At 33.9% G+C, this 23,522-nt stretch overlaps 1 protein-coding gene across 1 annotated transcript in view; it reads left to right on the plus strand.

The window, feature by feature from the left end:
- Atg9 (autophagy-related protein 9) overlaps positions 1-23,522 on the plus strand; it is a 335,809-nt gene that overhangs the window by 44,200 nt on the left and 268,087 nt on the right. The window contains exons 5-6 of the mRNA XM_090394931.1: positions 11,415-11,564; positions 18,036-18,171. Of these exons, the coding sequence (XP_090251057.1) occupies positions 11,415-11,564; positions 18,036-18,171 (286 nt within the window). The remainder of the gene's footprint in view (positions 1-11,414; positions 11,565-18,035; positions 18,172-23,522) is intronic.

The raw sequence follows: 23,522 nt of genomic DNA on the forward strand, positions 1-23,522 counted from the left end.
GTTCTAAATAAAAGTGACAAGAGTTCTTTCCTCTTAGAAACTTTGCAGCCTATTTAGTTGGAATTGTAGTTTGAGCCATGGTTGCTTCAGCTCTTTTAAATTTTTTTAAAGCAAAAGTTTAGTTTAATTAGTTGGAATTACGTGTGTGTGTGTGTGTGGTTAAGCTGACCCAGAATTCTGTGATTATTGGTAGAATTACATTCCTGATTCACCTCTTAGTACAGACAGCTAAGAGTATGAAATACGATGTGTTTCTGTCAATATTCCTAGAATCAGAAATTCTAACAAAACTGAAGGGATTAATATTATTTTATTCTCTTAATGCCTTTAAAAAGCTATGGAACACTCAACAGTAATATATTACCACGTGAATGTCTGAGCATTGGAAGTCATTTTAATACGATTATTATTATTTTTCGTGCCATTTCAAAACATACCTGAATGATAGTGAATCCTAATTTCAAAGTTGATGTATCTGATAGAATTATAATGAAATTATAATTATGCTATGATTCGGTATAGATATTTTGGATATCCTTGCTACTATAAAATAGACAAAGTGCTTTACAGAATACTTTTAAACATACACTCCAGTAAAATAACAGCATCCTTTCATATGCATAGCATGTTAGTTCTGTCATTTAATGAATGAAATTATACTGGTTTTGGTATGTGTGAGAATCTCCTGTAAAAGAGAAGGTAAAAACAGCTTATAAACAACATGAATATATAGTATTCTTTCAGTATTCGAATCATCTGTCTTCATGAATTTATGTCGAACGTAAGTTGTTTTTACCTTCTATTGTCTGTAAAAAAAATTCTCAGACATATCATGTAATGTAACCAGTATAATTTCCCTGAGAGCAACTGATTCCTTTGCTGACAGAACTAATATGCCAAATATCTGAAAGGATGCTGTTATTTTACTGTCATGCATTTTTAATGGTACTTTGCTTATTTAGATATTTCTACAATAATTTTTTATGTTGTATATTTTCACTAAAATGTATTAAAGCTGCTAATTGTTAAGAGAAATTTCTTTTAAAATTATTGATGTTAATTCCCCCACCACCATGTATACGTTTTTCAAAACGAAATGTTTAGAAAAGTTATCTGTGTTATTGCTATGTGATTCCACTTTGTGTGTGTGATGTTCGGCCTGTAGAATCTTCACTGCTAGTGCATGCCTCTACCTAATATGGTAGGGTTGGGCTTACTTCTACCATGGTGACCCACTTCATCTTGGGAAAGGGTATATTTGTATGAATTAGTGAGCAACAGTCACAGACATTCATGGCAAGATTCAAACCTAAAGTCTGTTGGCTGGAGATTGGATACACTCACCACTTGGCCAACCAGGATGGTGTGTGTGTAAATACATATATATGAATGCTTAGAAGTAAATGGTTGCAATCAGAAGAAACATAAGAGTATTATGAAAAACAAAGAAACTATAAAATTATGTACTTTGGTGTTAAATTGAATCACTCTTCTTCATTTGAAATTTGTGAAATATTAATTTTTCTGTGAAGATATTCTGCTTTATGCAGTAAATGCTCTCAACCATTTTTTTTTGTTAAAACTAAAATGTTTACATAACGAGCAACATAACTATCATACACATGATAGTAATGGAGAAGGAGAGAAAAATGTTCCAGATGGAGAACATGAGGAGGAAATGTAGTGATTTTGGTGATGAACGTTTAAGGATTTAATGATGTAATATTTGCAGAAATTAAGGAGAAAATCTTTTCTTTCAGGAGGTAGTCATTTGATATTGAACATTGTACAGTGAGTAGAGATAATATAGTGAGTAAAGAGATCTCCAATGAGTCAGGGACTCATTGAGAAAGGTTATGCATCACACACCAGTTGTCATACCTTTTCTCAAATTCATTCATGCTATTTCACTCACCACCTCAAAAGGTAAGCCATTCCAATTATAAGAAAGGGATAAGAGCTACATTTTTCTTTCAGAAAAATGTAGCTCTTATCCCTTTCTTGGCTATATTCATTCGCAACTTCTGAGGATGTCTTCATCCTCCCATCTTCAATAAAACAAAAAAATTCCATCGAGCTGTATGCTATATGACCCTTTCAGAAGTTTGTAGGTCTTTATCTTAACATCCTTCTTTCTGTCTTCACTCTTCTCTCTGTCAGCATCTGCAGTTCATCCATGCATTTTCGGTCTATATGCATAGTCTACATTCCACAATCCCTGTATCATTAACATCCTTCTTTGCACCTTCTCCTCTCTGTCTGCATTACCTCCAAAAACCAGTAAATCAGATTTGCATGTGGTAGTCCAGGTGAGGCTGTGCTGTATTTGTAAATGAAATTATGCACTTTATTCTAATGATACCTGCAGTGGCTTATCACATTGTTCAAATTATTCTAGAAGAAACTGATCAGGCTAGAGATCTTCCTATCTTTCACAACTCAAAGATCCTTAGGCCTGATCAGTTTCTTGTAGAATAACCCCACTAATGTGATATGCCATTGGAGATTTCATTACACTAAAGTTGGTAACTTTACATTTACTAATGTTGAATTGTCATCCATTATTACTCGCTCACAATTCTAGCCTATTCAAATTGTTCTGCATGTCAGTCACATTTCTAATTACCCTGCCTGTCTTTGCATCATCAGCAAACTATGTGTCTCCCATCAAATCCTTCCCAATGTCATTAATGTGCAGATTGGATAATAATATATTAAGAATTGAAACACAGGTCACCTTAATTCTTGCAGATTTGCACCCTATACAATACTTTTTGATACCTGTTAGTCAACCACCCTCTTGACCAAGCTAGTAGTTTATAATCTGATCCCATATTCTGATAAGTCGGTAGTATAGTATAGTATACCACCTCTTGTTCAATGGAGTAGGAAGTATCAGACATACTTTCTACTCCTGTAGAATCTGCCAGGTCAAGGGCATAGTGAGTTCTACGAAACACTCCATTAATATCGTCTGTAGGTGCTAAATCCCATCAGCGCCTGTAGCTGAATTATTATTTAATATACCACCTCTTGTTCAATGGAGTAGGAAGTATCAGACATACTTTCTACTCCTGTAGAATCTGCCAGGTCAAGGGCATAGTGAGTTCTACGAAACACTCCATTAATATCGTCTGTAGGTGCTAAATCCCATCAGCGCCTGTAGCTGAATTATTATTTAATTTATGCAACAGCACTAGTACTCCCTCCAAATATACCTGAGTCACATTGTTCAGTATAGATGTAGTATTGAGTTCCATATCTCTTACTCCAGGTTGATAGTTCCTAGCAAATGGACACTCATTAACTGTACAATCTTTTCTTTATCTACCACCTGCCTACTATCCACATTCATTAGGATTTCATGCTCATTCTTGCTTTTACTTGCACCATAATAATAGAATTTTTTCAGGTTGACCTTGGCATGCAGAGCCTTGCTGAGGACTACCAAAAATAATATCCAGACTTTGCTTTTCATATTCGGACTTCTTCAAATTATTTTCTTTCTGAATAATACTAGTAACTTTTCTTGCCTGAGCTTTGTACTTTTCTTAACTAACATCAACCTGGAGTCTCTGTAGCTCAGTTGGTATAGACCCTTTGGTTGGATAGACCTGGGTTCGATTCCCTTCCATGATGTGAGGAACCTTTATCAGATCTTTTTGACTTAGGTGAGTTAGCCAGTCTTATATGGAGGTGGAGGGTTTTTGCCCGGAGACTTGGGTTTTTCATCCCTCAAAACAGGCTAACTGGCTAACACATCTACAGTCATAAAATACTTATTGGGCAATGGGAAACCACTTTGTTCCATAATCACTTCCTTGGTTACATAAGCATACTGCTATCCTACAAAACCATAAGGTTGATAAGGAAGGACTACACACACACACAATTGTCATCACGATATACAGAGATGTGAGGAATTTTTATCAGATCTTTTTGACTTAGGTGAGTTAGCCAGTCTTATACAGAGGTGGAGGGTTTTTTTGCCCGGAGACTTCAGTTTTTTCATCCCTCAAAACAGGCTAACTGGCTCTGTGAGTACACACATCTACAGTCATAAAATATTTATTGGGCAACGAAGGCAATGGGAAACCACTTTGTTCCATAATCACTTCCCTGGTTAAGTAAACATACTGCTATCCTACAAACCATAAGATTGATAAGGAAGGACTACACATACAATGTCATCATGATATACAGAGAGTGCAAGGATGACACCTCACTGTATATTCCTTCCACATCATCTGTTTCTTTAAAATTGCTTAATAAGATTGATGAATCCATATTGCACTTACCTGATTTATTCTTTAAATTCTAAGGATGCAATTCAATATTATGTGCCATTTAATCATTTTTTGATGCTCTTGATATCATGAGAATGAACTTAGTATTCTCCTCAGTTGGTCATAATTTCCTGCCTAGCATTCTTCATGTAATCTTTTTTTTTTTTTTTTTTTTTTTTTTTTTTTTTTTTTTTTTGAGCAGATCATCTTTTTAGCCACTTACAGCATGATTATTGTTATCAACTGTTGTGGCGGAATAGTCACAACATCTCCCCCCCCCCCTCCCACAACACTGTAAATGAATGCTGCACTATTGTAATCATATGCTGTTAATTTCTCTTTATTTTAAGTGTCTATTTTTTCTCTATATCTTATATACCGTTATTCTTAAAATCTTTATCTTTATACTTTATTCTAATTAGCTGTGCACGTTTTCTTTCTCTAACCTTTCTCACTTACTCTACTGCGTATTATGTTTATCCACCTTCCGTATTTATCAGTCGTATGCCTATGAACACTGAAAAATTTGTCAGACTGTGCCATCAATATATCATTTAATTGGCATTAGACTAAATAAAACATTCGGTAGATTTCCCTCTCTCTTACTAGCGAACTTTCCTTTATCAATGTTTACTTAAACAGTCGTGGTTTGTAAGTAACGTAACTGCGCTTTTATTGCCTTCAATTATTTCCCACTCACAAGTCCGATTTATTTAAGAACAGTGCAGTTGTAAAATAAAAGACCAGGCAGCACTCCTTTAACAAATAATAAAAACATATTTATTTACAAATTATACATGAATTGAACAATAGGGATATTGCTTTCTCTATCCATTTATAAAATCTGTAGCATAAATTAGAACCTTTTTACTTTAACACTAAATACTTTCTTTGACTCAAAAACTTATTTACTCTCTGTTTACAATTTTTAATTATTAAACTCATAGTTTACTTGCAAGGAGGTTAGCTGACTCTCAGTTAAGTTATTTTTAAAATTTTTATATCAACTTCCAACATGGCAATTGATTCTCTTAATAACACTTCTTACTGCTATTAAACAAATTCTTAAAAGTCTTTCTATAACATACTATAAGAGGAATTGTACAAAAGTATGGAACTTACAAAGGCTCTGTATCGCACATTCAGTCAAAGGTCTTGCACAAAAAAGTTCTGTGGCAGTTCTCTCATTTCAGATCTTGAACTTCCTCAGGAATGTCTGGCTTCAGTAATATCTCATCAAAAAAATAGCTGGCAGTGGACTGCGCCCTGCGGTACTCATACAGCTCTGGCAAAAGGTTATTCTCCCAAGGCGAAAAGAAAAACTTCTGAGCGAAGCTGCTTCGGGTAATTACACCACCTTTTCTCCTCTGCTTTGGCTCGCCGAAAATGCTTTGTCGACTGCCGTCTCCAATAGCTCGATCTGCCGCCTCTAAGAAATTGAAACTGCCACCCACTCTCAACCAGGTTCCCGCTTTATAGCATCTGGAAGCCTTCTCCTCGGCAATGTCTGGAAGCTCTCTCTCTGGCGACATCTGGAAGCCCTGTCTCTGGTGACTGCTGGAACCGGGAAGCCCCCTATACTTGGCTCAGTCCCCTTTTATTCTGCGATCTCGTGACCTTGCACTAAGGGTAGTAAACCCTGAAGAATTGGGCATGACTCTTTCATCTTCCTTTTAAGTTCGGCCAGCTCTTTGTTCTCCTCTGATCTTTCTGTTGATTGTAAGTTGCTGGCCTGTGGAAAGTTGTTTGAACCTTTCTTGACTGACTTGGAGGTGTTTTATGTGCAGAACTTGTAAGTCTTTCTCATACACAAAAAAAAATCATAAACAACCTTTCTTATGCCATCATGTAGAGTTATTACATAAAGTTCCGGCAGCAAAACATTGCCTTGTTTTTTAACACTGAAATATTCTTATTAAAGGAGTATATGCAGCTAACTTCCAAAGGGTTATTTACAAAAAATATCTAGTACAAAATATACAGAGACAAATAAGTTATTTTTACAACATACTCATTGGACTTGACCTCTGTAAAAAAAATCGATGTAAAGCGCTTTGGTATTTTTAAGCTACATCGAGATTTTACAACACCATGGGAGAGTTTCCTCTCTCTCATGTTGTCTCGGAAGACTTCACCTTACAACACATAACTTAACACTCACTGCTACATGGAACATTGTTACTAACATTTCATTCATAGCTTTCCACCTTGACTGGATTCAAATCCTCAGGTCCTGTCTGTTCTTCCTAAAAATACTCGACCTTTTTACACAACTCTAGTTAGTATACCTGCCTCTGAAAACCAGGTTTCACTGATCCATCACTGCAACATATTCACCAAGAAACTCAATCCTTTTGTTCTTGATAATCCTAGCATTTGTGTATAGGCATAATAAGTTACTTCCAGTCTTCTTTGTTTACTCACTTCTGTAACCTGCTTGGTTCAGTTAGACAATTTGCAGATCTTCATTTGCATCTAATACCTCACTTATGCAGATACCTTTGAATGCAGGGCTCCAGAAATTCACTTGCCCACTCAGCACAGGCAAGTGGTCAGAAACAAGTGGCGAGTGAATTGTTAGCCTCATTCTGAATACATTCAATATATATATATATATATATATATATATATATATATATATATTTTTAATAATTTATACTTTTTTTCATTTTAAAACATCATCTCGTTCACTGTCAAGTTAACTAATCATGGGTGGGTCCCACCGAATTTATTAAAGAAGTTTATTTCCAGTAAGATGGAAATAAAACTTCTGGATCCGAAATCCTTAATTTGAACACTGTAGCATTCCTTTTTAAAAAATAATGAAAACATCCTCAATTGTAGTTGTCCTTTTTTTTCTAAATATCTTAACATAAACGAATTATCTTCACTTTCTTTTATTTCCTTTAACATTCAGAACTATATTTTTCTTTCTATCTGAAAGACTTCATAAATATCTGCTATTGCATTCCAAAGAAATCCCTTAATTTCTCTTACAGCAGTATTACAATTAAGGTGACCATATAATTTATCATCCAAACTGGGACATTTTTAAGAGTGGTGGGGGGGGGGTGAGTTAACAAGCACTTAAAATTGTATAATGTTTCAAAATGTTTATTTATTGACTATCTCTAAAACCATGTCACTAGTATTTTTTCTGAAGAATGTATTTTTTTCAATATAAGCTTATTATTTTTAAATGTTTTTATAAAATTGCCTTGAGTCTTCAAAGTGAATTTACGGTTAATGAATTTGAAATTGTTGACACTTTCAGTTTACTCATCTCCATAGACTATATTATTTGCAATTGAGAAAATACTTTCAGAGCAAATTCTGCTGAATGAAGAATAATCTCAACCTTTTTATTTTTTTTTTTTTTTTTTTTTTTTTTTTTTTTTTTTTTTAAATCGAACTATGTAAATATTTGTATGATGAAAATACTTTTTTGCCTCCATTCAGAGTACTTTTCTTCATCAAATATTTTTACAAGACAAGACTCATCAAATAAGTTGTCTTTATTTATGATTTTTTTTTAATGTTTCATCAGATTTAAATGCTGCATAATCCATAAGCCTTCTCAATTTTATTCCATTCCATTACATAATATAAATTTACCCAATTAAAAATAAAAGTTCCATCAAAAGATTATTCCTGCAAGCCAAGAGATCCTGTGTGTAATTGTAGAATTCCAAAATTAAATTTTGTGCACTGTTTGAGCTCTCATCATTTAATTTATTCAATTCTTCCCTTGGTTTTGTGAGAACGAATTTCATTGGCTTCCTTTTCACAATCTTTGTTTTTGTAATTGAATAATGGAAATTCACTAAAAGATACATAAACTGAAGTTCTTTGGTGCCTCATTCGTTGAATACTTCCAAGATTTCAAACTAATTTTATACAAAATGCAACCAAAATTTAGATATCATGTTAAAAAAAAAATTCTGTATTATTGTTGGATACTTTGGTTGATTTTCAAAGTAACTCTTCAAAGGCTCAAATAATTCTAAATTCCAATTGATGATGTTTAAGAAAGATAGAAAACTGAAGTATTTTTTTTTTTTAATTCAAAAATATACTTTTTATTTTATTTTATTGTTTAATGCTACCATACAACTAATCTCTGTCCCCTGCCCTTATACAGACCTAAGGTTATCTATCAGCCTGTTTAATATGTGCAGTTCCTTAACTTTCGCACAAATCAATTAGAAAATTTTGTTTTATTTACATCTAATTGAATTAATATAGTTTGAAAGTTAAGGTGAGGAAAACAGGAATCGTTAACTATGCAAGTCGTGACTGCTCAAAATTGAATTTGCACACAGGTTTGCTATTTTTTTGGAGATAGTGCACTGGCTAAAGAACAGGCCAGGTAGTTACAAAACAAAACATCTATTTTGAGCTAGAACAATAGGTATAATATATATAAAAAATTACTCAGAAGTTATCTCACTCATCCGTTTTAACATACAGGGAATGCAGTTTATACAACAAGTTCATTAACTTTCACATGAATCAATTAGAAAAATTTGTTTTATTTATGACTGCACCATCTAATCACAATGCATCCAACTCACAGTGCTAAGTTAATTCATTAGACATAAACATGTAATTGTCTCCTATGTCATAACCATGCACATTTCTCCACTGCATATACAATTTAACATATAATCTTCCCACAAAGACTGTGACTTAGTTACCGCCTGCTTATAAACAATTCTTGTAAGCACACTTACAATTCAGTTATGCTTTCTTAACAATAGCAAAACAGTGCATGCTTGCATTTTCCTCAGATATAGAGTCCAAATAAATTACAACAAACTTCATCAAAATCATAGCGTCTTCTTCCTGGTTGATTTTTGCTGCTTGGACTACACTGGTGGTCTCTTATAGAAATTTCCTCCGTTGAAAACTTGATATGGAACTTTCCGAAGTTACCGTGAGGCTTGCGGGTAACTGTGTTCTCATAGCGTGTTGATCCATCACTGGAACTTCATCGGAAAACTTACTGATCGGACTACGCTGGGTACCAACTACTTGGAGAGACAAATTTGAGAGCCATCGACGAGAGAAAGGCCCATAGATGAGGGAGAAAGCCTTGGCAATGAGAAGAAAAGCCAAAATGTAAAGCCCTAGTCAAGAACCTCAATCTTTTTTATACAGTATCTAGCTCTTTGTTCTCTATGATGTGCTTTTCGGGATTAGCTTTTAGTGTAATGGCGTCATTGTTGCCCCTTCCGTTAACATGCTTGACCTTGCAACCTATGGTTGATATTTCGTCATCGCTAATCTGGCTTAATCCCCACTTGTAGTTTTATATACAAGTTAACATATATGCACTTTTACAGCATAATTATAACATTCTTTTAAGTACATTATATTTTCAAGAGTTCAAAATATTTAGAAACCCCTGGAAAATCAAATGCAAAAAATTAACAGAGTTTAATTATTTGCGAGAGATTTTACAGTAGTTCACTTAGTCTCTGTATATATAAAATTATATGTAAAATTTGCCATTTATAGCTTCTGATATTCTAATAATTGATAGAATCACATTTTACAGGAGCAGTAATAAACACACCAATCTTTCACAATGTAGCTTCAAACCTAACCCAAGCTGTTTTCAGAAAGATATCAATATCCTGGAATTAGTTCTTTAATTCATTCATGAAACCCAAAATTTTGAATTATTTATGGCAAAAATGTCATCTTAGGTAATTTCTTGAATACAATAGGCCAGCCTGGTTGGCCGAGTGGTTAGCACAGTGGTTCTCAAACTTTTTGATGTCGGGCACATTTAAAATCCTACAAATAATTGTAGGTGCACTATATACAAATTTCTGAGAAATATGTTATAATAATTAACATAATAATGATGTGTTGACAAAAAGAGCGGTATATCCGTAATGAAAAGGTATAATAGAGTAATTATATTTATTTTTATATCTGGACACATATTTCTCTGGAATACCACAGGGCGCACCCTTTGAGAACCACTGGGTTAGCGTATCTGCTCTCCAGCCAAAAGGCTACGGGTTCGAATCCCACCGTGGGCATGGATGTTTGTGATTGTCTGTGAAAATACTAGTGATGGTAGTGGGCAGTAGATGGCATTGGTGTAAATGATAATAGTTGCAGTTCGGTATTGTTGGTGGAGTGGCGGAGACAGAGTTGGAGAGTAGGTGCCCTCCCTCGATGAGTCCTTAGACTCCCTGGAGGTATCATGTAATAATAAACATAATAATAATAATAAACAATGATAATTAATGAAATCAAGTCCCAGAACGTTTATTCTAAATCATTTTGATAGTTGTTGTCTATGTTCTAATAGGAAAATACTTTGTATTGAAAGCAAAGCTCATTTGTGCAAAGCAAGGGTGTTTTATATGTTCCTGTTATTCTTCATTTGAAGTAGTAAAAACTTTTCTCTGGTTTTTAACTCTATGGAAGTTATGTGCTTGAATAAGGATAATTTCTTCCTTCATCACATTGGCAAAAAAGAGTAAATGCTGTTATTGCAACAGCAATCTTGAAAGGAATTTGTTGCTGCCTAAAGGAAGCTTAAGCACTTGATTCCCTAAACTTCTTTTTAAGGAATCACAAGTTACATATATGATAGACATAGATGTACTGAGATGCTATTTTCCTCAAATTATTATACTTTTTTTTTTTTTTTTTTTGTTATAACTAAATTTGTTCTCTCATATATTTAAAGTGTGTGTGTGAGAGAGAAATTGAGTTTTATGAAAATTTTTGTAATTTATAATTATTTATGGTTTATTTGTAAATAAAAAAAAAATCTTTTTTTTTTTTTTTGGTTAATTAATGAATATTCCATCAGTTGTATTTAGTTGGATGTTTGTTCATTTCCAACCAGAGAATGCACCTGATTTTGATTATGGAGAATTGTTCTTTTTTTATAACAAGTGAATGTTTTAGAGAATTAACTGAAAGATAATGTCACTATATATAAATTTCATGTATGATAATGGCATCAGTATTTTATAATAGTAACTGTTAATTTACAAAATTCAGAAATAATCAGTTTCATCTTCGATATTTTATCAGATATTTACTTATACAAATGTAGCAGTTTTCTACATGATCATGTTTTTTTTTCTTTCCCCCCAGGCAGTTTGCATTTGTTGTTGTGTTTTCGGTAGTATTAGCAAAATGTATAGATTATTCAGTGCTTTTCAAAGATCATCTGCATAATGTAAACATTACCCAAGGACATAAAATCAGCCTGACAGATTCATTTATTCCTATAAGCTTTTCAGAGTAAGTAATATTCTGTCATAAATATTTAGTCTTTAATTACCAGAGTAAAAGTTAAACATTCATTTGATGGTACAGTATTTTAACAGTTACATATGTGTCTAATTTGTGGACTAGAGCCTACCCTGTATATAACTATGTATGTATTGTGCATTCTCTTTATCTAAAGTTGTTAACACTTCAGAAACTGACTGCATATTCATCTACATTTAGCATGCAAAAAATGAAGGCATATTAATTTGTGACTGAGATTACTACAGATGTTTAGCTTATCAAGACCCAGTCCTGTTTTACATTTTGTAATTGGTGATAAGATTAAGAAGACCAGAATAGATTAGATCCTTGTAATTAATAAGTATGATTTTTTTTTCACACTAGAGATCAGAGAAAGGAAGAAGTAGCTATATTATTCAACCCTAAACATGAAGATAAACTTTTGAATTGTAGACAACTTTTGAGTAGTGGAAGCAGATGTTGAAGTGAGAAATCCCACTGTAGACATGGATAGTTATGATTATTCTGATCAGTGTGTGGATAAGGATGAGAGTGACCATACAGCAAGATACAAGATGTCAAATGAAGAAAAAAAAAATTCAAATAGCAGTTATACTTAGTTACTTATTCCTCTTCACTCCATTGGGGGAATAGGGCCTTGACCACGGATTTCCATCTGACTCTGTTTTGTGCTTCTCTTTTTATCTGTATTTGAGGTCTTCTTCTACTCCTCTCCACTAGCTTATCTTTGGTCTACCTCTCTTCCTCTTTCCTTGTGGATTCCACATTCTACTCTAATGTTTGTTTGACTTTGTCTTTTTCTGATTTCCTTAGTACATGCCTTATCCATCTCCATTTTCTCTGACTGATGTCATACATTATTGATTTTTGTTTAGTTTTTTGCCATAACTTTTTATTGGATTTCTTTTCTGGCCATTTGTAGAATTCTTAAACATTTATTTACAAAACGTTGCAGTCTTTTTCTAATTGCTTTTGTTGTTGTCCATGTTTCTGATGCATAGAGTAGAACTGATTTTGATATTTGTATTAAATAACCTGATTTTGTTTTTTAAGCCTATTTAGCTTTGATCTTTATATTTTTCCTAACATGTTCAAAATTAATTAAATAATAATTAATATTTTAAAGTATATAAAAGAGACCATGAGATATTTTTGTACTGAGAACATTTTAATTTCGATATTATACAAGTTTTGTTATAGTGAAATTGGATGTTAATTTAAAAACTTATTGGATGTCTTCACAACACAATTTATTAGACAATATATTATCATTGACTGTACTAGATGTTTCCATGTATTTACATATTATGTAGTTACTATATGAGTGTGTTTCTGTGTTTTTTTTCTTTCTTCAGTAAACAAAAATATGATTTTTTTATTTAATCTATAAATTATTAATATATCATTACATAAACATTTAATATTTTGATGAGAGATTTCAGTGTAAAGGTAGGAAAAAATAAAAATCCAAATGATGCATCTGTGGGAAGTAATTAATGGTATTGGCACCAGATGTGATATGGGAGAACTGTTAGTGGAATTTTCAGAAGAAGGAAATCTAAAAATAATGAACACTTTTTTCAAAAAGAAACCTCAAAACAAATGGACTTAAAGACACCTAAATGGAACTAATTAGAGTCTCCGTAGCTCAGTTGGTATAGACTTTAAACCCGTCGGTCAGAAAGACCTGGGTTTAATTCCTGTCCATGATGTGAGGAATCTTTATCTGGTCTCTTTTGACTAAAGGTCAGTTAGCCAGTCTCATACAGTGGTAGAGGGTTTGTTCACCCGGAAACTCAGGTTTTTCGTCCCTCAGAACAGGTAAATCGGCACGTGAACACAGACACGGATCTACAATCATAAAATACATACATAATTCCTCACTAGGAGGGCTCAACCAGTTCTAAGGGACAGTGGAGGAAATGGGGAGGAACCCCATACAAAGAAATAAATGGAACTAACAAGAATAAAACTGCTTACATATTAACAGATAAACCATATATGGTACAAGTCATAAATATTATAAACAAAGTAAGGTTAAGCAAAGATCATAGATTAGTTTGAAACAAAATAGCAATCCTAAGAATGGAAAGACAAAAAAAAAATTGATAACAAAGTAAACCAGAAACATTTTAGAAATATTGCAAAAAAAAAAAAAGAAGAAGAATTTCAAGTAAATTTAGAAAAATACATTAATAAAAATTGACTCAATTTTGAATATTGAATCCAACAAATTTTATATGGGAATTTAAAAAGAGCAGAAATAGGCAAATTAAAAAAAAGGAAACTAAAGACCTAATAGGTAAAAAAAAAGAAAAAAAGAAAAAAAACATGAAACTAGATCACATTGTAAGAAACATAGAATATACTGAGCTTTGCAAAATAATAAGGAAAAAGTTAAGAGAGGATATAAAACATTTCAGGACAAAAATGATAAGAGCAGTGATAGAAAAATGACAGTATAAAAAGAACATGAAAACTTCTTGATAATGCAGGTAATAGATATGGCAGGTGTAAAAGATGAAATGGAATACTGATTACAAACAGAACAAACATGTTGGAGATTATAGCCAAATTTTATGAAAAATTTATATATAAATATGAAGAAAGTAATAGAAATGGAACCTCTTGCATATAAAACTAGCAGACTTATATACTTTTAGGGGTTTTTCCTGTTCTCAAACAGGAAAACTCCCTAAAAGTAGGAATACTGGAAAAATCATCTTTCTATATAAGAAAGGTGATAAAACTGACGTAGGAAATTATAGACCTATAACCTTTCTCCTAGTCCTTCATAAGCTTTTGACAAAAATCATAGCTAACACTAAAAACAATATATTAAATTTCCACCAACCAAAAGAACAGGCAGGTTTCAGAAGATCCTTTACAAGCCAGAAACATCTTAGAAATATACTGGAAATGAATAAAGAAGAATTTCACTTTGATTTATTTACAATCAAATAATGGAAAAAAACACAAGAATATAATATACCAATTTCTTTGACTTTCATAATTCATAAATTATGAAAAAGCCTATGGCTCAATAGACCTATAGGAATGTATTATATTTATATTAACATATTAACTCATATATATGAGAGAGGTTCTGCAGTAATACCTTTAAATGAAAGAGAAATAAAGAAGAGGAGTCAGTGATCCTCTATCTCACCAAAGTTATTTGCTACAGCCTTTGAATATGCCATGTTCTTTTCTTCCAATTCAGTTTTCTTATGAGAAAATTGTACTGAAAAAAAATAGGACTGAATATTGATGAAGAATACTTAAGCAATTTATGATTTGTTGCTGATATCATTCTAATAGCAACATCATCAAAAGAATTAGAACACATGATTATTGAATTAAATGAAGGTAAGTCTGGAGAAAGGCCTACAAATAAATATGGATGAATCAAAAATAACATCTAGCAAAAATATTCCAGGATGAAAACAAATTGAAATAAATCACAAATAAATTGAAATAGTGAGTTCATACAGATATTATGTAGTTACTGTATGGGTGTGTTGTTTCTGTGTTTTTTTTCTTTCTTCAACCAATAAAAGATACTGAAAACCATAATGAATACACAGTCATTACAAACAACTATAACTTCATAATGAAATTTCAGCTGGAATTGCAGCAGGATGGAAAGTTTTTATGTTGTACCATCATTTTTTTTTTTTATCTTTTTTTTCTAACTAAATTTTTTATCTTATTCTAACAGGAGAAAAAGATATCCTTGAAGTATGGAGTAATTACTTTGAAAAACTGCTAAATGAAACAAGCAGTGATGACAGCACAGTGATAAAAAAACACTGACCAGGCATGCAGTCAGGAATACATATCCATACTTGAAGTAGAAAAAGCCATCAAAGGCTTGAAATGTGGAAAGGCAGCAGGAGTAGATGATATTCGACCAGATATGCTGAAGTATGGTGGTATAAGGGTCTTACAGTGGCTGCACTGCATAGTTCAGAAAGCCTGGACAGAGGGACGAATTCCCGATGATTGGAGTAGAGCTCTCATAGTACCCATATATAAAAAGGGAAATAAAACTGAATGTGAGAATTACAGAGGTATTTCCCTACTGAGTGTTCCTGACAAGATCTATGCAAGTATACTTGAGAAACGGTTGAGAAGAATTTTGGAAGAAAAGCTTGGTGAAGAACAAGCTGGATTCAGGCCAAATACAGGCTGTCAGGATCAGATCTTCACTTTACGACAAATAGTCGAGAAAGCATGGGAATATAACAAGATCTGTATTTAAGTTTTGTCGATTTGGAAAAGGCATATGACAAGGTGCCAAGAGAGAAGCTATTCAATACGCTGCAGTTATACGGTGTCAATGGGGCATTATATCAAGCAATACTTAGTCTTTATTTGAGTTGTGAGTCAGCAGTTAGAATTGAAGGAAGTACAGGAAGATGGTTTAATGTTAAATCTGGTGTGAGACAAGGATGTACATTATCTCCTCTGTTATTCATTATCTATATGGATCACATTATGAAGGAATGTGGTATTAAACCTGATATCAAAATTGGAGATGTTTAATGTCAGGTCTTTGCTTTATGCGGATGATGTTATACTTCTAAATAAATCCGCTACAAGTCTGCAAGATTCTCTGACTAAATTGAATAGCTGTTGTAATAGATATGGTATGAAGGTCAGCAATAAAAAGACAAAGACAATGAAAATAGGCAGAATCATTGAAAATGTCAACTGTGTTGTGAATGGAGAACCTGTGGAACAAGTAAAACATTTCAGCTACTTAGGCACAATTTTTACTGAAGATGGTAAACTAAATATAGAAATAGACAACAGAATCAGCAGAGCTGGTATCGTGGGAAGTCAATTGAATAAATTCATATGGAATAAGAAAGAAATTAGTCGGAACACTAAATTAGCTGTATACAAGACTGTGTTCAAACCAATTTTAACTTATGGATCTGAGAGCTGGGTCAGAAGTAAAACACTTGACCAAAGACTAGAGACCTCAGATATGAGAGTCCTGAGAAAGATTAGAGGCATGAACAGATGGCATCAATGGCAATATCATATTAAAAATGAGGATATTAGGAAAGAACTTGACATTGTCAGCATCCAGGAATGTGTTAGCAGAGCTAATCTCAGATGGTATGGTCACTTAAATAGAATGGGAGAGGAAAGATTAGCAAAACAAGTGTTCTCTGCCAGGTTGGCAGGAAAACGACCCAGAGGAAGACCAAGATATAGGTGGATTGATACGGTACAAAGTGCCTTAGACGATAGAAATATAAGATCTGATAATGTTGGAGTCTTGACAAGTAACAGACTGATTTGGAGGAAAATTGTAGATAGGAAGTTAGTAATGATGTAATTTTTTCATGTAGTACTGTCATATCCTGTACACCCCTTGAGGGTACATGGCAGGAATTTGATGATGATGATGATGGAAAGTTTTTAATCATTATAGAGAGAGATTTAAAGGCACTTAATCAAACTACCTTAAAAAGAAAGATCTGCAGCCAGTGTGTGTACTCCTAACAATGACCTATGATAGTGAAACCCAGAGCTTGACTTGAAAAAACACATAGAGAAATGGAAAACAATACAAATAAATATGAAAAGAGCCATTTTGGGAATAACCTGGTAGATAAAAAGAATAATTCTTGGATAAGGAAGAAAAGGTAATGGACATTGCATTAGTAATAAAAGGCAGCAAATGGCACTGGATAGGATGGACAAAGAGAACAACATAGTGGATACCAAGAACCAGTTATCAGAAACAGGTAGACTAGTGATAAGATGAGATGATGAGATAACACGATGTTATGGACATTTATGGTGGGAAGATACATAATTTCAGTTAAAATGGAAGAAGCATGGAGAAGCATTTGCCCAGCAGTGGACTGAATAAAGCTTTTAATGATGACATAAACAAATTTCTTACAAATTTGTAAGAAATACAAATACAAATTAATACTTGTATCTTTGGTGCCATGGCATCTTTCAGCCTGAGATCCTGTGAGGTTTTGATAATTTCATATAACTGATTGCCAATTTTACTTGGAAAAAATTACTGTGCATTTAAGCATTATAGTCTGTATATATATCAATTCAGAAGCAGCCAAGTGTTAGGTTTGCTGCATCTTGCACCAAAAATCAACATATTTTGCCTAATAATATTCTGTGGCATTTTTGCATACTCGAAAGTCATGACAGTAATTGATTTGTGTTGTAGGAAGCGAAACTATGTAATAAATATTTTTCCATCTAAAATGAAATATTATTTAAAACATCTAATTCTTCATGCCCACATTTGCAGATGATCTCACTTTGCTCCTAGCCATTTGAATGAAAGAAAAGTGATTCTGACTATACATAAATTAGCTACTGTTGTTTTGGATTACTGTGTTTCCAGTACATTTTAATCATTTTGTGGAGTATAATATATACAATTAAATATTTGTTATTCTATTGCAGTTTAGGTGCTGTCATTATCATTCCTCTCTGTGTAGCTTTTTTCTTTTGGCTGTTTTGGGTGATAAAAGTAATTACTGCAGCTTTTCATTATTATGAGATAAAAGGATTCTATAATACAGCTCTTAAGATACCCAACGTAAGTCTTTGTGTTTAGTTTGATTTACAAGTATGTAATATTGTTTTCTAAGATTTAGACTAATTAATATTATTGATCTGAATCCTAGACCATACTTCATTCTGTCGATTGATTGATTTCCTTCATTCACAGATATGTTAAGTTATTGTAGTAAAAAAAAAAAAAAAAAAAAAAAAAAAAGGTTGTTTTAATAACTAGATCAAGTTAAGTTCCAGTAATATTTACTATGAATTTTTGCTTCAAGTTTCTTATGGCATTATCATTGTATGAATAAAAGACTAGGAATTCAGAAGCAGCTGATTATTATTATTAATGTTATTATCTGAGACCTCCAGGGAGTCAAGGACTCATCGAGGGAGGCTGTAAATTACCCAACCCAGTTATCATACCTTCCCTTAAATTCATTTACACTAGATGCACTCACTACCCCTAAGGGCAAATTATTAAAAAATCTAACTCTTATCCCTCTCTCGACTGTGAACAAAATTAGCTTCCATGGATGTCCCCGTGTTCTCTCTCCTCCTTCCATATAACGAAAAATTTCATCAGTTGAAATGCTATAACATCCATTCAAAAGTTTCTAGACCTCTATCATATCACCCCTCTTTCTCCTGTTAACCAGAGTCTGTGATCCACATACTCGCAATCTGTCCACATAATCTAAATCCCATAATCCAGATATAATCTTCGTAACTCTTCTTTGCACCCTTTTCACAGCTTCTTTATCCCCTTGGAACCCAGGAGACCAAATCTGCGCACGGAAATCCAATTGTGGTCTTATCAAAGCCTTATAAAGAGGCAAAATTACTTCCTTATCCTTACATGTCAAGGTTCACTTCAACATAGCAATTATCCTCTGAGTTGAATTTGCAACTTTTGCTATGTGACCTTTGAACTTTAAATTCTTATCCACCAATACACCAAGATCCCTTGCCTCTTCAGTTTCTTGTAGCATAACTCTGCTAATATAATATGCCACTGGAACTCTAATCATGCCAAAGTGCATAACTTTACACTTTCCAACATTAAACTGGCCATTTTCGCTTGCCCAGATTTCCAGTCTATTCAAATTATTTTGTAATTGCTGAATATCAGTAGCATCCCCGATTGTCCTGCCTATCTTCGCATCATCGGCAAAAAATTGCAAATCTGATGATATACCCTGCTTGATGTCATTAATGTATAGATTGAACAATAATGGCCCAAAGACTGGACTCTGAGGTACACTGCTGGTTACCTTAAATCTGGCAGATTCACACCCACTGTATACCACTTTTTGATATCTGTCTGTCAACCATCCCCTAATCCAAGTCAATAGATTATATTCCAATCCCATATTCTCCAGTTTATTCAACAGCCTATCATCATTGAAGTCACTTGTGTACAAGTGATTGTCTCCCACAAAGCTAATCTCTTGTTGAGTTTGGAGGCGGCTGATTAGGTTATTTCACCACTATGGAAAGTTATATGTTATTCATATAACATATAACTTTCCATATAACATTCATATAACTTTCCATAGTGGTGAAGTGTATCTAGGAGGCATTGATGATTGCGAATGTTTGTCCATGCATTCTAACACTTTTCTTATGCTTCTTTTCTCAGTCTCTTAGTATGCTGTACAATTTCAAAATACTGAGAATTTGTAGACCTTGCCCTTCTTCATTTTGACTGGTCTTGAGTCAAAGCTTCCTAGTTTATATCAGTGTTACATTTCTTCATATTCACCTCGAAGTTGATACTTGAACCACTCCTTTTGTTCTGATTTTATTCTTTGGCTCTCCTTCAATTTCAAGAAAAAGATCTGTAAGTATGTATTAAATTTGGCATATGGATGAGTTATCAACCATCAAAGTTGGTGTTAGATAATCATTCTTCATTGCTTATGCATTTAGCTTCAGCAAATGTTCATATGTGCCTAATTTTCCACTGAGTTTGGAGGATTCTTCAAAGACAGTGTTGGTGATAATTTTTTCAAATGGAAAAACGTGGTTCACGTTTTTGTTATAGCATAGATCAGTGGTGTCATGTGCTCATTTTGATTGGGTGTGCTGTAGTGGCTTATGCAACCTGTGCTGCAAAATTATGTTGGTTTGACTGTATGATTGTATTTTTATCAATGTATGAAAGTTAATCTTAATTGGTTAAATGCAATTGATTGTAGGAAACTTTGAATACTTTAATTTATCAATTAATTGTGACCAAATCTGCGCAGACCTGGGGACAATGTTTGTTTTAAGGTACTGTATATTAGAAAACAACGATGAAGGAGAATGCTGTATTTAGTTAGTATATTTGAATTACTCAAAGGTGTAAAATTTGGAAAAGGAGGACGAGGCTTACCTCCTTCGACTACAGTACTGTTTCTCCATTGTAAATATGAGCAAAAAAGTTATAAATTTATCGAAAATTATATATTAAAAACTTGAATACCACATCAGTTCACACTTCATGTATGCAAAACAGATGAAAATCAGAAAACAAAAACAGCAACTCATGACAAATGACAATGTTCAATTGGATTGGTTGACACAATAACCAGTCACAGCCTCTAGGTGCTATTGTCTCAGAGCTCACTCTGCCCTGCAGTTTAAAACTACTAGAACACTAAGAATTTGACCCCCCCCCCCCGTGCCATCTGTACATTTTTTCGAAGGTCTCAAAGGTGTATGTATTTTGAATGCACACTTGGGCTATTAATGCGTATGTGATGCAATGTTTATGCGTCAAAGTGTCCTCTTCATGAAACATTAGTATATCGTGTTTACTCTTAGCAATCATGCAAAGTCTGGAAACAATTAAGGGAATCTTTAATGGGAATAAATGCAAAAATATAGTATCAGTGATATTACTATTCGGTGGATGAGCATTGCACACCTAGCACACCCTGAATATTTGCCCGTGGCATAGATGTTCTGGTTATATTCAAATGCTGTGCTATCTTTTGGGCAATGAGGAAATTTACTTTTCACTTCAGGTTGGTGGGAATTTTTCAAACTACTCTTTCTTTCCTTAGTATGACTACTATTCCATTCTCTAGATTCAGTTACAGAAATATTCCTGTTGGAATGTTTCTTGAAACTTGAAACAAAGACTAGCTTCATTCACAGTCTACAGCCTGGAACACTTGCAAAATCAACATTAATAGGGCTACGTTTGAATTTGAAAGAGTTAAATGAAGAAAATATATCACCTATGCTGTGATAGCTGCACCTTCAGGTCTCTTGAAAAGCTGTTGGGTGCAACTTTTGTTCATCTCTGTTTCCACCACTTTCTTATCTAGATGGTAGTATTGCAACATCACCCAAAGATAAAGCTGACTTATTGACATCTTCCTTCTCATCCAATTCTTGCATGTACCAAGAATTGGATGAAAATGCTTCTGGTCTTGATGGAATCCCACCAGTTGTGTCCAAGAAATGTACTCCTGCAACAGCTATTCTTTATCATCTGTATTATATGCAGCTGGCATCCACCCTATAGCATAGAAGCAAGCTTATATATAGTCATTTCCAGCCCATATACATCCAAAGTGATAAACGTTTGCCACCTGACCTGTTGTTTTCACCTCAGTGTTTTCTAAAGTAATGGAGAATGTCATCAACTGTTGACTTCTTTGACATCTGGAGAACTGTCAACTAATCAGTGACTAATCAATATGGATTTTGCCAATTGAGATCAACAGCAGATCTGCTTGCCCATGTAAAAAATCATCTTTCATCAGGACAATGCACCTGCTCACAAAGGTGTTTTGGCAATGGGAAAATTAAGGGAACTGCACTATGAATTGTTGGAACATCCATCCTATTCTCCAGATTTGGCTCCCTCTGACTTCTATCTCTTACCCAAACTAAAAATCTTCCTCACTGGTCAATGTTTTTCTTTGAATCAACAGGTGATTGCAGCTGTAGAGGAGTATTTTGCAGATCTTACTCAGAACCACTACAGGGACAGGATAATGGCACTGGAGCATCGGTGGAATAAATGTTTTAAGGGAGATTATGTTGAAAAATAAAAGTAATTTTAAAATTATAAATTTGTTTTTTCATTGTTAGGCCAAGAACCTTTCAGACACCTTCGTACTTCCATAAGTTTTCAGCCTGACTAACTTTTAGAGGTGATAGAAAGAAAACTGCTGTGTCACTTTTTCAACATAATCTCCCTCTACTTTAACACACTTTTCACATCTTTGAATTAACATTTTTATGCCCTTCAAAAAATAGTCTATACTTTTGTCTGCTAAATGGCCAGAACTACATCTTTCATCCCATATTCATCTGCAAATTTTCTTCCTCAAAGGTCTTTCTTCAGTTTCAAGAAGAGATAGTAATAATCACTAAGTGCTAAATCTGGACTGTAGGATGGGTGTTTAATTTCCTGGAAGGCACAGTCCTTTACTGCAGCTTTCGCAACAATAGCTCCATGGACTGGAGAATTGTTGTGAAGCAAGCAAACACCATGACTCAGCATTCCTCATCTCTTCTCCTTTATAGTGTTGTACACTTTGTGCAGGAGTGAAGCATAATATTCTGCATTCAAGGTGGTATTCTTTTCCTTGAAATCAAGAGAATTCCCTGGAAATCCCAAAAGATTGTTGTCATGATCTTTTTGGTGGACTGTGAGTGACCTTGGTTTTTCTCAGCAGTGCTTTGTCTGCTTTGCACCACTCCGTGGATTACCTTTTTGAAAGAAGATCATAATTTAAAGGACCATGGTTTCATCCCCTGTGACATGGATTCTAGCACCCCTCTCTGATTCCTTTGGCAAAGCTCTAAAAAAAACTTGTGGGAAATAGGTCACTCTGAATTCAAGATTCAGAGTAACCTATTTCACTCAAGTCGGGGCATCCACCTTGCACTGACCTTCGTCGTGTGAAGCTTCTCGTGAATGATGCGAAAGACTGTTTTTATAGAAAGCCCCAACCTTGTTGAGATTTCTTTGAACTTCAGCCGTCTATCATTGAGCAGTGCCTCCTCAATGAGAGAGACATTTTCCTCAGTCATCACTTCCACAGGTCGACCATCATGAGGATCATCTTCGATACTCTCTCTTTCTAGGTGAAACTGTTTAGCTCTTTCATTTTTGGTGGAATATGAAGGAAAAGCTTTCCCATAAACACCATCCATGCGCTGTTTGATAGCACTTGGAGAAAGCTCTTCTTTGTTGAAAAACTTGATCACAGCATGGTACTCAATTTTTAACATTACAGCCACTTAGCATGCCACGTGCTAGTCAAATGAGTGCCTCCAACTGAATGATGAAGGTAGAGAGTTCAAACTGGTACACTAAGTTTTCCATAGATGGTGTTATCTGTCATGCATGGTATTTTAAAATCGGTGCGAATTTTGCAT

The sequence above is a fragment of the Typopeltis vanoorti genome, chromosome 6 (assembly GCF_054136105.1).
Source record: "Typopeltis vanoorti isolate ZY-2024b chromosome 6, IOZ_Tvanoo_1.0, whole genome shotgun sequence".
Lineage (NCBI taxonomy): Eukaryota > Metazoa > Arthropoda > Arachnida > Uropygi > Thelyphonidae > Typopeltis > Typopeltis vanoorti.